Here is a 14,545-nt window from a genome sequence, read left to right on the forward strand (position 1 = left end):
ACTCTATATATGTTTAGGCTGTTCCTATCTAAACTTCTCACATGTAGGTCTTCTCTCTAACTGTCTCAATGGGTAGGGCCCTGGTTTAAACTTCAGCTTAAGTTTTTCAGAGATGTCAGGCTATCCCTAAGCTTGAAAAATCTTGTCACTTTACTTCATTGGCCCTCAATTTCCTCATTTTTAAAATGGTGGAGTTGGATGACATGATTTCCAGGAACAAATCTAGCATAAATGCTATTATTTTCCACTTTCTTTGCTAGTTCCTCTTTAATCTGTTCAACTACAGTAGAGTTCTCAAGTTCAGTTCTTTTTATATCCAATCTCACTGGAGTACTTGTACATTTCTGCCTTAATACTACCATCTCTCTATGATGATGACTTTCAAATCTCTATGTTCAATCCTGATCTCTCACTCTCTATCTCTCTAAGTACAATTATATATTAAAACTTTCTACTTGGATGCCAAATTCTCTAAATTTAATATCCTTCTTCTGAAACAAGATCCCTCCTTGCCTGTCAACTGCATGAAGAGTCGATTCTAGGGGCACCTAGGTGGCAAGTGGACAGAGCTCTGGCCTTGGAGTTAGGAGGACCTGAGTTCAAATCCGGCCTCAGACACCTGACACTTACTAGCTGTGTGACCCTGGGCAAGTTACTTAACCCCAAATGCCTCACCGAAAAAAGAATAAAAGGAAAAAGAAAAAGAAAAAAAGTCTCTTCTAAGGTCTAAAGATGACCTCAAGTCATCTTTTTTTTCTCCTGCTTTGGTGAGGCCATTGAGGTTAAGTGTTCTATCCACTGTGCCACCTGGCTGCCCCTTCAAGTCATCTTTGCTTCATATTTCTGTTAATCTTTTATACTAAGTAAATATGGTCTAGTAATTTATCCTTTAAAATGTCTCTTTCCCTTCCGTTCCACTCCCATACCTCAGTTCAACTGGCTTACTGCAATAGCCTCCTGTACAGCCACTATGACTTTTCCCACTAAATCTATCCTCCATAATGATCATGAACAAATCTTCATAAAACAGAACTTTCATTAAGTTATGAATAACGTGCTGAGTGTGCTGAATATGCAAAATGCTGACCAGAGTTACTGATGCTGCATATCACTGGTGTGGAAGGAAACCATAGTTACTACATGTGCTCCTCTATCCCAAAGGAATCCCAAACTCTGGAGAAAGGAGTGTGGCAGGGGCAGCTGGTTTTAATGATAATTAAGTAAAGCTTCAAGACTGACTAATGATTCTGATGAAACCCCTGGACTATGCAAAGCAAATCAAATTCCTGTCATTTATAAGTTATAAACTAAGCAAATGCCAGTTGGCCAATTTTGTTCACCTTTGAGCTTCCTCTCTCCATAGCAAACAAATACTTTATATAATACTCTACCATCTGAAGCACCCTTAAATAGGAAAGCTTTTTTCAACCTTGTAGTCAGCCTGCCACATTCATTTAGTGATGCAGTATGCGCAGGGGCCCCAGGAAGTTATTAAATAAAAAAGGGCCTTAAGAAGGGACATATCTGTGTGCCTGCTTAGTCACTTACTCACCTTGCAGATCGTCTGTTTCAGGTATTGCTTTGTCCACAGATGTACTTTCCACTTGGGTAGGTGCTACAGAGTCTGATAAAAGTGACTGATTTGATACAGGGCTAAAAGAGAGAAGGACAAATCTTTAGATAAAAAAGTTCAAGTTTGTGTTGTGTTTCAATTATTTAGTGCTTTTAGATAATCAGGCAACAATCCAGCTAACTGCAGTAGATTATTACAACATGTGGGATCAATAAAATAGTAATTTTTAGCACATCTAAATGGTACTAGAAAATTAATATTTTTCAAACCAAGTACTTCAGTTAGAAAATTTTCATCAATAAAAGTCAAATGACCCATTAAGCAATTATTTCCACCAGAAGGTACAGTAGGCACATCTGTAACACGCTTCAGGTACCATATAAAGGTGATATGAATGATGTGATAAATAAATGCTTAAGAAACACTAAGGTAAATTTGTGATTTATTACAACATCCTCTCATTACAAAATAATCAACCAGTACACCATACAATATAAACAGCCATGATAAGGAGCACAGTGGAGACTAAAAAGTAAGGAGGACCTGAGTTCCAATTTTGCCTCAGACATTTACTAACTGTGATCTGGGACAAATCACTTAACCTCTGCACCTTAGTTTCCTCATCTGGAAAATGAGAGGGTTTGAATTTATGTCCTCTATAGTTTTTCCCATCTCTAAGTAATCTATGGTCTTATGAACCTAGGAAAGTAGGAAACTAGTTTTGTCATAATATATCAACTGTGGAGTAAGAACACAATGCAATAAAATCTGTTTCAAGTCTCTAAACCGACGGAAAATTCAAAGTTAAAATATGTGAACGCAGACATGAATGCAGTCTTACTAAATTTATTTAATCTTCACTCAATGCACTGCACTAAGTGCAAAAGACAATTTGGAACAGACTTACATTCTTTAGAAACAAACAATTTATTAATATTGGGAAATAGGCTGGAATTGGATTCAAGAAAGCAAAATGTCATCATGGTTGACTATCAGTCACATGTATAACCTTTAAAAGTCATTTGATCTATTAGGACCTCAGTCTCCTTATCTGTAAAATGAGAGAGAGTTGGACTATATGGCTTCTGAGGTCTTTCTGAGTTCTAGATCTATGATCATATGAAGACCTGAGACTTGGGGAACAAGTCATTGAACATTTAAGCATCAGTTTCCTACTTCATAAACCAAGTTCTAGTACTATGTGCACTACAACATCCAATTCACAAATAGGAAGAAAGCAAATCATCAAACATGAACATGTACATGAACATGGGACAGAGAAAACACAAGATAATTTTATTGATAAATTAATACTTGAAAACTTGATCAGCTGTAAGTCAATAGTATTGCAGAAGTATCTAAGGAATAAGGAAACTGCCAGAGGAAAAACAAAGACTTAAAAACAAAATTATTTTTTATGTAAAAGGAAGACAATAGAAGTTACAGCTACCTGGACAGAAACAACCAGAATGAAACTCACTTTTTCATTCAAAAGTCATTTTTATACACCATTCCTCACAAAGCAAATGGGTCAAACATAGGTACTATAAGCTTTATTTTTAATTATCTTTTTAATTGAGACCTGAAGAGACCTTACCTTGGCTGCATAGATGGGGAAGATGTGGAGTCTAATGATTGAGCTTCTGGGACATTGCCTTCTGTGCACTGAACTGGTAAAGATTCAGACAGACTACTGACAGAAGTTGCTGTAAGAATATCACATTTCACATTAAAGTGTGTATACCTTGGTAAATCCAACAGTTCATTTATAAAAATCAAGGTTAGTTTTCCACTAAACATTAAAGATTGTTTTACTACCTAATTTAGAGATACTTATTACCATATACATATTCTCTCAACAGATCTCCACTGAACTATTTTAAGTGAAATAATAGTTTGAGGCTAGAATGATAAACTAGGAAGAAAAATCCGCCAATTTTATTATCATTTAATCCACAACTGCCTACTGTAAGTACACACATCTGTGGTCAGTAAATAAGTTTTAAAATGGTCTATAGTCAAACATACTTGACAGTTTGAGGTGAGAATTAAATGTCATTGTCAGTCTAGCAAATTATATTTCCAGGAGTTTCATAAAAGGTATGAAGACACTAAATGTGTACTGACATTATTGCCATTTCTAATACCTATATCTAATGCTTACTTAAGTTCTTTAGCAATTTTTCCTCTAATGAACTTACGTATCATTCCACTCTAAGATCTCTTCTAATCATCAGTTCTCATGTATGTAATAAACACAGGAGTTAAAGACAAAAAAACGTACTTGTTTATGTTACAGTGTTGTTGTTCAGTTGTGTCCAACTCTTTGTATCCCCATATGGTTTCTTTTTTTTTTTTTGGCAAAGATACTAGAGTGGTTTGCCATTTGCTTCTCCAGTGGATTAAGGCAAAGAGAGGCTAAGTGACTTGCCCAGGGTCACACTGCTAGTGAGTGCTTAAGATCACATCTGAACTCAGGTCTACTTAACTCCTGACTCCAGGCTCAGTGTTCTATTCAGTGAACTACCTAGCTGCCTCCAAGGCAAAGGTTAAATAACTTACTTTTAATGAGATCGTGTGTGTGTGTGTGTGTGTGTGTGTGTGTGTGTGTGTGTGTGTGTGTGTGAGAGATACACATCCATGTAAATGATTTGCTTTAGCTATGAATGTGAAATATCAGAGATATTTTTTATCACAAGTAGAAGTCATTTAAAACTAATGTGTTTAAGTGTCATAAGGTCATTTTTGGAAATATCAATATGGAACCATAAAAATGTTCTATCATCCATAGCAAAAAAATGCATTTAATCTTGAGGTGACAATTCTATTACAAGCCCTTGTTTACTCACTTAACTTAGAGCCTCTTGGGAAACTGAAGCAAGTAAGAAAATACATTAAATGTGATCTTAGCTCAAAGAAAAATCAGTGACATTTTAATTAATTTGGTTCTGGACTTTGATTTAGAACATGAAACACAATATGAAAACATACAAGTATTTTAGATGCTGTAAAAGATAAATTGACACTCTTCGCTAAAAGGCATATGAATTTTTGTTGACTTTTTTTACCAGCCATTCATATTAAACCTTGCAGATGTTTCTTTCCCCAACATATGCCTCTTCTACTTATAAAGACAGAAAACAACTTCTATGAGCTGGAAATAAAAACCCTCCAGTGGAAAAATCTCCTACTCCTCCATGCCCACTTCCTACACTTTGCAGATTAAATGATACTTTCAAAAGTCTGCATAAAAATTTGCAATATATTCTATAATAATCCAGAGTGAATAGTTAAAAGTTACCAAAGGACATATATATATATATATATATATATATGTGTGTGTGTGTGTGTGTGTGTGTGTGTGTGTGTGTGTGTGTGTGTGTGTGTGCGCGTGTGTGTGTGTGTGTGCGTGCGTGTGTGTGTGTTTCTGTGTATAACATATTATACACATACATGTTCAGCTGCATACATACAATACACATAATGCATGCATGCATGCCTGTAATGTGTGCAGTAGCAAAGACTCTAGTTTATACACATTACTTAAAATAGGTATACCACTCATAAGAACTACTTACCAGGTGGGCTAATTCTACCATTACTACTATTCTGTCTTTGAAGATGTTCTTTATAGCATACTGAACACATGCCATTTGTACGAGGGTTTCCATAAAATCCACAGCCAGTGGAACAAAGCATAGGCACTTGGCTATGGTTAGTTTCTTGAGCCATGTTCCTCTTCTGTGCACCTGAAAATTATAGTCAGAGCATTGAGAGATAATACTAAGTGTTCTCCAAATTAGTTTTATATCATAATAAATAAATAAATTCTACTTCTTTAAAAGCACATTATTTAGGTGACAAAGCTGGATTTTTCCCCACAAACAAGATAAAAATTCACAGTCCCTTATGTCCCAAACATTGAGTCAGAAGAGAACTACAGTGGCTCAGGAATTAAGGTATTTTGTAAAAAGTTTGTCCATAATCATAAACCTCAGGCTCTTATGTTTCAGAGAACCGTGGGAAGTCTTAGAGCAAACCAGTTTTGTCTGGACTCTCCTAGATTACAATGAAGCTTTCTAAACCATGAAGGTAGACGCCAGGTCTTCTCCAGCCCAATGATGTAGTAGCAGAATGATAATGCCATTTAGCTGAGGGTTATCATTAATTGTAGGGAGTGGAAAAAAAGCCCTGTTGTGTCATTTTTCTCCCATAAAGCAAATGGCTAACATGCCTGACTTACGACAAAAAATAGTAATACAATTTCTTCCCCATGCTTGCAAAAATTCTTACATGGATCCTTAAAAAAATTCGTACGCTGATAGTCATAGCTAAAGATAAATTTATGCTAAAGTAAAACTAAGATATGAGGGAGAAGTTAATTTTGAAAATTCAAAATTATGAAATTCTTTGGAACAAACAGGAAAATGTTCACATATGATTACCTACACTTTAGGCTAGGAATAGGTGCTAGACCTGTAATTTTACTGGAATAGGGTTTAAGTAACTACCAGGTGAAGAAACTTCCTCTATCAATTCACATCACTTCTGACGTTTGACTTCTAGATCCCTGAGGTACAACAGTTAGGAATAGTAGTGAGAAGTCCTACATCCTAGCAGCTGCAAGGGAAGTAATTTTATGTTCCCCTGAAATCCTGAATCAATGAGTTTAAACAATCTGAAAACAGCAGCTGGTCCAAATGCCTGGACAATCCAGGCAAGGCAGAGAGAAGCTATGTAACAAAGGCAGAGACTCTAGATGGAGGTAAATTATTTTCTGGTTATTTTCTGGGTCAGCCCTTCTAACGCCATCATCATCCAAGCCACCTATGTGCTATAAAGATTATCCAAGAAAATTTCTTGCAAGTACTTCTCGGATAACACTTAATTTCATAGGCATAACTGATTTAAAAACAAAATACAAACAAGAAAACCCCCAAACTACACCTTAGGAAGATTTTTTTCTTGGATAATTACCTACAATCTACTGCTTCAAGTCTTTTGAGTCAAAGAATCAAAGGAAAAAATATTACTTAATAGTAGCATCCTCACTACAGTTCACTGGGTTAAAATTCAAACAACATACAAAGACTTGACATGGAAAGGTACTATCAACTGCTGTAAAATACTAAAAGTTCATGTGATAGGCTAGAAATTCAGTAAAGCACATCCTATAATCTTTGTTTAACAGTTTTTGACTCTTAGCCTTTTGCCTAGTTCAAATCCCTACATTTTAGGTAGCATGTGAAAGAAATATGTCTCTATTTAGAAGTACTTCCACTACACCAATATCAATATATAAAAGGCCAGGGAAATTTGTCTCAATCCAGACAAATGTTCAATTCTCATGTCCAACAGATGAAAGCAAAGTACTGAAAGAAGCAGAAACTACTCAAGACTGAAATCCCAGAAAATTATACTAAGTCAACGAAGTTTTACATGGCAATAATTTTATTCAATTAGAGCGACTGGCTTACAATTTCTCCCTTCTCCCTCCTCTCTCACCTTCTCCAGTTCTTCTTAGTACTCTATTTGCTGAACTTTGTAGGAGACATAAAATTTTTAAAAATAACCTTGTTTTATTGTTATAATACTTCTTAATATGAGTTCTTGCCTATTTGAAACATAAGCTTCTTGAGGCCAGAGACTGTTTTGCTTTTTTCTGAGTATAGTACCTGGCACATAATTCCTGTTTAATTTAAAAAAAAACAAAAGCTTTCTTGACTGATCAACAATGGGATCCTTAAAGTTCAGCTGCTTGTATTTCCATTTGTAACAAAAATCAAATTTACTTTAAAATACTTTAATAAATTTGAAGTTACATAATACACTACTATATGCTACTGATGATGAAATGGTGTTGAGTAGATCCACCACAAATTTATTTGATATAACCTAACCTGGGCTCTCAATGCTGCAAGGCAATCTTTTTACGTACCACCCTCACCACTCCCTAATTAACTCATTATTCCACTTAACCACAGCAGTTCTTCCAAATCCTTTCATCCTTTTATGGTTTCCCCATCTCCTATCCTCTCAGCCTTCCCTCATATTATAAAAAACCTCATATATAAAAAAACCACAAAAAACAAAAACAAACAAAAAAAACCCAGCCAACTGCTGGTGAGAGATTTTCTCTTATCTTCCTTATCTCACACATCACTCAGATGCCTACTGTTGCTTTCATCTCCTTCACTCCTGACTCACATACTAAGGTGATCCTTTCTCCTTGCCAAGGCAAACTCTTCTACATGCAAAAATGATGCCATTCTATTCCATCTTCTCTAGAGACTGCCCAAGTTATCATTACTACTAGCTTTGGTTATTTGTCTATATTCTATAAATATGTTCTTGTCTCCTTCACCCTCAAAAAAATCTAACTGATCCATCCACCTTGGCAAGCTATAAGTAATCCTATATCTCTTCTCCCTCTTCTGGCTAAACTCCTGAAGAAAACTATCAACAAAAGGTCTGTTTACTTCCTTTCCTCTTAAGCTCTTCATTCTCTACATTGATTTCAATCTCATCATTCAAGTGAAACTCTCAACTGCCAAATTAAATGGTATCTTCTCAGTCCACATCCTTTTCTTGACTTGCTGTTGCCATTGTTAATCACCCTGCTTCTCTAATTTTCATAATACTACGCTTACTTGGTTTTCCTCCTATGTATCTGACCATTCCTCAGCCTGCTTTGTTAGATCTTCATCGTCACACCTACTAACTAGGAGTTTTGAAAAAAGGCTCTGTCCTCCACATTCTTCTCTTCTCTCTATACTATTTCACTGGTGATCTTATCAGCACCAATGTAATTCAGTTCTCACCTAGGCTGATGCTTCTCAAGTCACTTTAACCAGCCTTATTCTCTGCTGACATACAGTCTTGTATCTCTAAGTGCCTACTGGACATCACAGACTAGATGTCTTGTAGACTTTTTTTGGAGGCAAACAACAGGGTTACATAGCTAGTAAGCATCTGAAACCAAATCAGAACTAAGGTCCTCTGGACTCCAAGGCCAGTCCCCTATCCACTGTGTCTGCTAGCTGCCCCTCTCATAGACATCTTAAATTCAACACGCCCACAACTGAACTCATTAACCCATTTCTCCAGGTCTCCTCACATCCTAACTTCTTTACTACAATTAAAGGTACCACCATGTTATCCTCAACTACTCTCTCATCTTCATATCCAATCTGCTGCAAAATCTACTGACTGTATCTACTCGGCATCTTTGCCTGAGTCCCCTTGTCTCCTCTAACACTGTCACCATCCTGGTATAAACACCTCCATCTACTGAAACAGCCAGTTGAGCGATCTCCCCACCACAAGTCTCTCCCCACTCCAGTCTACTCTAAGCTGTCAAAGTACAGGTCTGACCACATCATCCTTTGGCTCAATAAACTCCAATGGCTCCCTATCTCCTATAGGTTCAAATTTAACACTCTCTGTTTGGTGTTCAAAGCCCTCCTAACCTTTCCTCCTCCACAACCCCCACTCCTCCTTCTAGTCTTCTTACTTCTTATATTCCTTCATATACTCTGAAATCCAGTGACCCTGGCCTCCTTGATGTTTCTCAACTAAGACATTCCATTTCCTAACTTCAGACATTTTCATTGGCTGTTTCCTATACTCAGAATGTTCATTCCTGCCCTCTGGCTTCCTTTGAATCTTAGCTAAAAATCATATCTTCTACAGGAAGCCTTTCCAGATCCTCTTAAATTCTAGTGCCTTCTCTCTGTTGGTTTTTTCAAATTTCTTGCATACACTTGTTTGCACATTGTTTTTTGCATGTTATCTGTGAGACTGTGTACTATGAGCTCCAGGTGAGTAAAGGCTGTCTTACACATTCCTTTCTATTCCTAACACTCAGCAAAGTGCCTGGCACATAGTAGGTGCTTAATAAATTTTAGCTGACTGACAGACTTTTTAATTGTCTATGTCAAACATAAGAATTATGATTACAGTCTCATATAAAATTTTTATATTCTTAACTATAACATTAGATTTGTAGAAGGTAAAACATGTTTGACACTAAAAATACAAGATTTCTAGAAATTGACATGACAATTTTGTTAAAGGGGAAATGGAGGAAGTTGAAGAATGGAAATTCTGGGGGAAATTAAGTAGAGGCAGTACTTTTCAAAAAACATTTTTCAAGTACTATTAAAATTGACTTTCGAGTTATTAAACATTTGCCTTAAATTCAAAAGCACAAAAGAACTCATCTACTAATATGAAATCTCCATTGTCCTCCTTAAATTTACAAGCTTTTCATTGAAATAGTAGTATACCTTTATTGACTCTATTTTGTCCTCTTCTCCATGAACTCTCAAATTCATCTTTTGCTACATTCACTCCATCTGAACCATGTCAAAATTTTTCTTTGTTTTGCAGTGTTTTTTTTCATACCTCCATCCATCTTCAACCACCTATTTTTGATGTAAACTACTTACTCTTCCTTGATAATAACCTCCAAATAATGTGTGCTTTCAATGAAGTTCTATATCTTAACTACTCTAAATGGATGTGAATATCCTTTAAGAATGTACATCTAAAGAACTCACTATTTGACAAATACTGTGGGAAAACTGGAAAAGAGTATGGCAGAAACTAGACATAGACCAAAATCTCACACCATATACCAAAATAAAGTCAAAATGCGTCCATGATTTAGATATAAAGGCTGATACTACAAGCAAACTGGGAGAGCAAGGAATGGTTTACCTGTCAGATTTATGGAGAACAGGTTTATGGCCTGTTTCATAAACATATTTATGACCAAACAGGAGACAGAGAACAATACAAAATGCAAAAATGGATAATTTTGATTATATTAAATTGAAAAGTTTTTGCACAAACAAAGCCAATGCAACCAAGATCAGGAGGGAAGCAGAAAACTGGGAAAGAATTTTTACAACCAATCTCTCCGATAAGGGCCTCATTTCTAAAATATATAGAGAATTAAGTCAAATTTACAAGAATACAAGTCATTCCCCAATTGATAAATGGTCAAAGGACAGGCAGTTCTCAGATGAAGAAATTAAAGCCATCTATAGTCATATGAGAAAATGCTCTAAATACTATTAAGTAGAGAAATGCAAATCAAAACAACTCTGAGGTACCATATCACAGCTATCAGATTTGCCAACATGACAAAACAGGAAAATGATAAATGTTGGAGATGTGGGAAAACTGGAACACTAATGCATTGTTGGTGTACTGTAAAATGATCCAACCATTTTGCAGAGCAATTTGGAACTATGCCCAAATGGCTATAAAAATGTGCATACCCTTAGACTCGGCAATATCACTTCTAGGGCTGTATCCCAAAGAGATCATAAAAATGGGGAAAAGATCCACACGTACAAAAACATTTACAGCAGTTCTTTTTGTGGTAGCAAAGAACTGGAAATTGAGGGGATGCCCATCAACTGGGGAATGGCTGAACAAGTTATGGTCTATGAATGTAATGAAATACTATTGTGCTATAAGAAATGATGAGTAAGCAGACTTCAAAAAAAACCTGGGAAACACCTGGATGGACTGATGCTGAGTGAAGTGAGCAGAACCAGGAGAATGCCACGTTGTACGATGACTAAATTGATAGATTTAGCCCTTCTCAAGGATCTAAGACATCTCCAGAGGTCTCATGATGGAAAATGCTATCCACATCCAAATCCAAAGAAAGAACTATGGAGTTTGAATGCAGACTGAAACATATTATTTGCTCTTTTTTTTCTTCTGTTTTGTTTTCTTTCCTCTTTCTGGTGGTTCCTCCTATTGGTTCTAATTCTTCCTTACAACATCACTAATGTGAAAATATGTTTAACAGGAATGTATATGTATACAGCCTATATCAGATTGCGTGCTGTCTTGGGGAGGGACAGGGAGAAAAATTTAAAACTCAAAAGTTTATGGAAGTGATTGTTGATAAATCAAAAAAGAATAAAAAAGAATCTACATCTAATCTGCTCCCTCCATTTTGGGCTATGGTCTTTATCTGACGGATTCTCAAATCTGCATTTTTACTCACAAGGGTCTAATCAGGTGTGACTCTATTTATCAAGGTAATGAGGGCCTATCATCTGCACAGAGTATCTTTGAGACAATTTCTCATATGGAAGAAAGCACAGGAGGCCTGCTCCTAGTACCAAGTCATGACACATAATGGAAGTACCTTGGAGAGACTTTGGACCACCTCTGGACATTCTGTAACTGGTTCCAGATTGTTGACCATGTGGTAAACAGCAGCCTTAAATTTTAACTAGGCTGCAGGTATAAAACCAGAACTAGGGACATCCTCTAAAAGGCCTCAGTCTCAGCCTTTTCCTTTTGTGGCTGAACTCTTTCTCTTGGTTTGACTTGACTTCTTTACTTTCAAATGTCCAGAGAAAGATAATGCTCTAAGGGGAAAGGTCTTGGCCTTTTCTCACCAGAGGCTGAGATATGGCCCCACCGATAATGCCTGCCTCAGAGTTTATTCTTTTGTTCTAAGTGAAGGGATAGAGGGCTATGACTCTTAATTTTGGTAACTTAAAAGCACTTTTCTAAGCTTTTTTTTTGGGGGGGGGGACCATAAAGTAGGAAGAAATAGATTAATAAGCAGATTAATAAGTATCGAGGATGGAAATTATAAGCAGACCAATACCTTGTATGGAATTGACAAGCCCCTAAGCATAAATCAGGCTACCTCAGTGAAGGGATAGGGTAGAATGTGAAAGGAGGAAAGGAACACATTTCCTATGTTATAACCATTTGGTGGATGACTGATCATGTCAAAGAAATTTAATCCGGCATTTCCAAGGAGGAAGTTAGGTAAAAGAGAATAAGAAGGGAACTTAAGTCCTTAATTGCAATCCTGTTATATTTAAAAAGCAGGGTGGTGAAGTAGATAGAGAACTGGCTTTAAATCCATACAACTAAAGTTCAATTTCTGCCTAACCAATCTTGCAATGCAAGGCTGGACAGGCCACTGAACCTCTAGGTCCTGTAGCTGCTAAGTCCATGCAGCTGCAGCTACATACAGCCCACAACACTTCCAAGTGCGGCCCAAACCAGATTAAAATGTAACTGAGAAATGTTTAACAAAACATTTTTAAAAAAGACAATGAAATATAGATAATATGTGGTTTTCTAAGTCAATATATAGCCAACAGTACACATTTCTATAAATCTGACCCCACCCTTGCTCTAGGCAAAAATGCAGAGGTTTCCACTTATCAAAAGAGGAAGCTTCCTATATAAATGAAACCTCAAGTCCAATTCCTTTCCCTAGTATTTATAGCTACAAAAGCCGGGGGGGGGGGGGGGGGGGGAGAATAAGGAAAAGAATAATGACATGTAAGGAGGGGGAAAAAAAATCAATGACTCATCAGCATGGGAGAGACTAGAAATCAAGAGAACAAAGATACAGACCTCATTCTGCCACTATCTGTAGGAACATGGCTAAGTCCCTTAATATCTCTGGGCCTTAATTTGCCCAGCCATTAAATGAAAGGATAATATGATTTAGTAATCATCACTCCTGTACGTTTTAAAATATATTCTTCTTTCCAAACTCCATGCTAAAAGACTTTTAAAATTTTGTGTTTATTCTAAGGTGATTTTATAGCTTTAAAGAATTTAGAACTCTGAAGAAAATAAATGCTTGTTAAATTTGTTGCTACTCTAACTTTTTTATTTCTTGAGTCACAACCATTAGCTCATTTCAAGTATGATTTAGGATGATATTAAAAAGAAAATTCAAATGTCTTTACAAAAAATGCTTTAAAATTTATAATTTAGGATCATAAATACAGAGCTTGAAGGGACCTTGGAGGTCTCCTTGAAGGTACAACTCCCTCATTTTACAAAGGAGAAAACTAAGGGCCCAGGGAGATTAAATGTCTTGCTCAAAGTCACACAAGAAGTAAATAGCAGAGCTGAGATTCAATCCCTCTTCCTGACTCCATATGCCATGTACTTTCAAGAGGAACATACGAGAGATGACAATTAGTATACAAATACCTTTTAACTACAGCTACTTCTCTTTGCCATCTCTAGTTTCTAGCAATTCTTCCTTGACATCATCCCCCCACCTATGTTCAGAATGACTATTACTATAGGCTAACCCACTATCAACTGATGCCATCACTGGTTTTCCTATCTTCAGCCTCACCTTGCTTAAATCCATTCTATACATCTTACTTATACAGCTAGTAAGTGTCAAGTGTTTGGTCTGAGGCCAGATTTGAACTCGGGTCCTCCTGACTTCAAGGTCGGAGTTCCATCCGCTGCGCCACCTAGCTGCCTGAAATTCCGAGACTTTTACCTTGTAAGTAAAGCTTATGACAGCATAAGCTCATTCTGGTATCCTCCACCTGAATCCCTGTAGTCATGGTTGTACACACTCATATTTTGGTTTTGGGTTTTTTTTGCTAGGCAATGGGGTTAAGTGACTTGTGCAGGGTCACACAACTAGTAAGTATCAAGTATCTGAAGCCAGATTTGAATTCAGTACTTTCTGACTCTAGGGCCGGTGCCACCTAGCTGCTCCCACACTAGTATTTTTGTAGTTATCAGGTGAAGGAAAGACAGACACTTCACCCACAGTGGTGAATTTACAGGAAAACATAGACCAAAGTTACCCAGGATGAGCAGGTATAGATGGGTTTTTATTTGCATCAATGGAGGGTAATTCAAAAATCTATGAAATCACAGATCCATCTGAAAAAAGTCGTCTATCAGGGCTTCTTAAACTTTTTCCACTCTAGACCCCTTCAGAACTTCTAAAACTGCAGGTCGAAACCAAATGCAGTCTACACCACTCACATGTGGCACCTTATGATGTACCTTGCATGGTTACTTAACATCTGTATGTTTCTATTTAAAGTAAAACTTCCATGAAGGCAAGGACCTTTCTTATTTATGATTCTATTTCCAGATTGCAGAATAGCTTGCACAAAGGTGTTTAATAAATGTTTGCTAAATGAAAGC

The 14,545-nt window shown here is 36.7% G+C and overlaps 1 protein-coding gene across 5 annotated transcripts in view; it reads right to left on the minus strand.

The window, feature by feature from the left end:
• Window positions 1–14,545, minus strand: part of ZFAND6 (zinc finger AN1-type containing 6) — a 97,376-nt gene that overhangs the window by 12,417 nt on the left and 70,414 nt on the right. For all 5 annotated transcript variants that reach the window (XM_078151116.1, XM_078151117.1, XM_078151118.1 and 2 more), the window contains 3 exons: window positions 5,152–5,322; window positions 3,171–3,279; window positions 1,553–1,653 (listed from right to left, as the gene is read on the minus strand). In XM_078151116.1, coding sequence (XP_078007242.1) covers window positions 1,553–1,653; window positions 3,171–3,279; window positions 5,152–5,305 — 364 coding nt within the window. In that variant the 5' untranslated portion in view covers window positions 5,306–5,322. The remainder of the gene's footprint in view (window positions 1–1,552; window positions 1,654–3,170; window positions 3,280–5,151; window positions 5,323–14,545) is intronic.

This window comes from Phascolarctos cinereus, unplaced genomic scaffold (assembly GCF_003287225.1).
Source record: "Phascolarctos cinereus isolate Bilbo 61053 unplaced genomic scaffold, phaCin_HiC Scaffold_3;HRSCAF=262, whole genome shotgun sequence".
NCBI classification, from domain to species: domain Eukaryota; kingdom Metazoa; phylum Chordata; class Mammalia; order Diprotodontia; family Phascolarctidae; genus Phascolarctos; species Phascolarctos cinereus.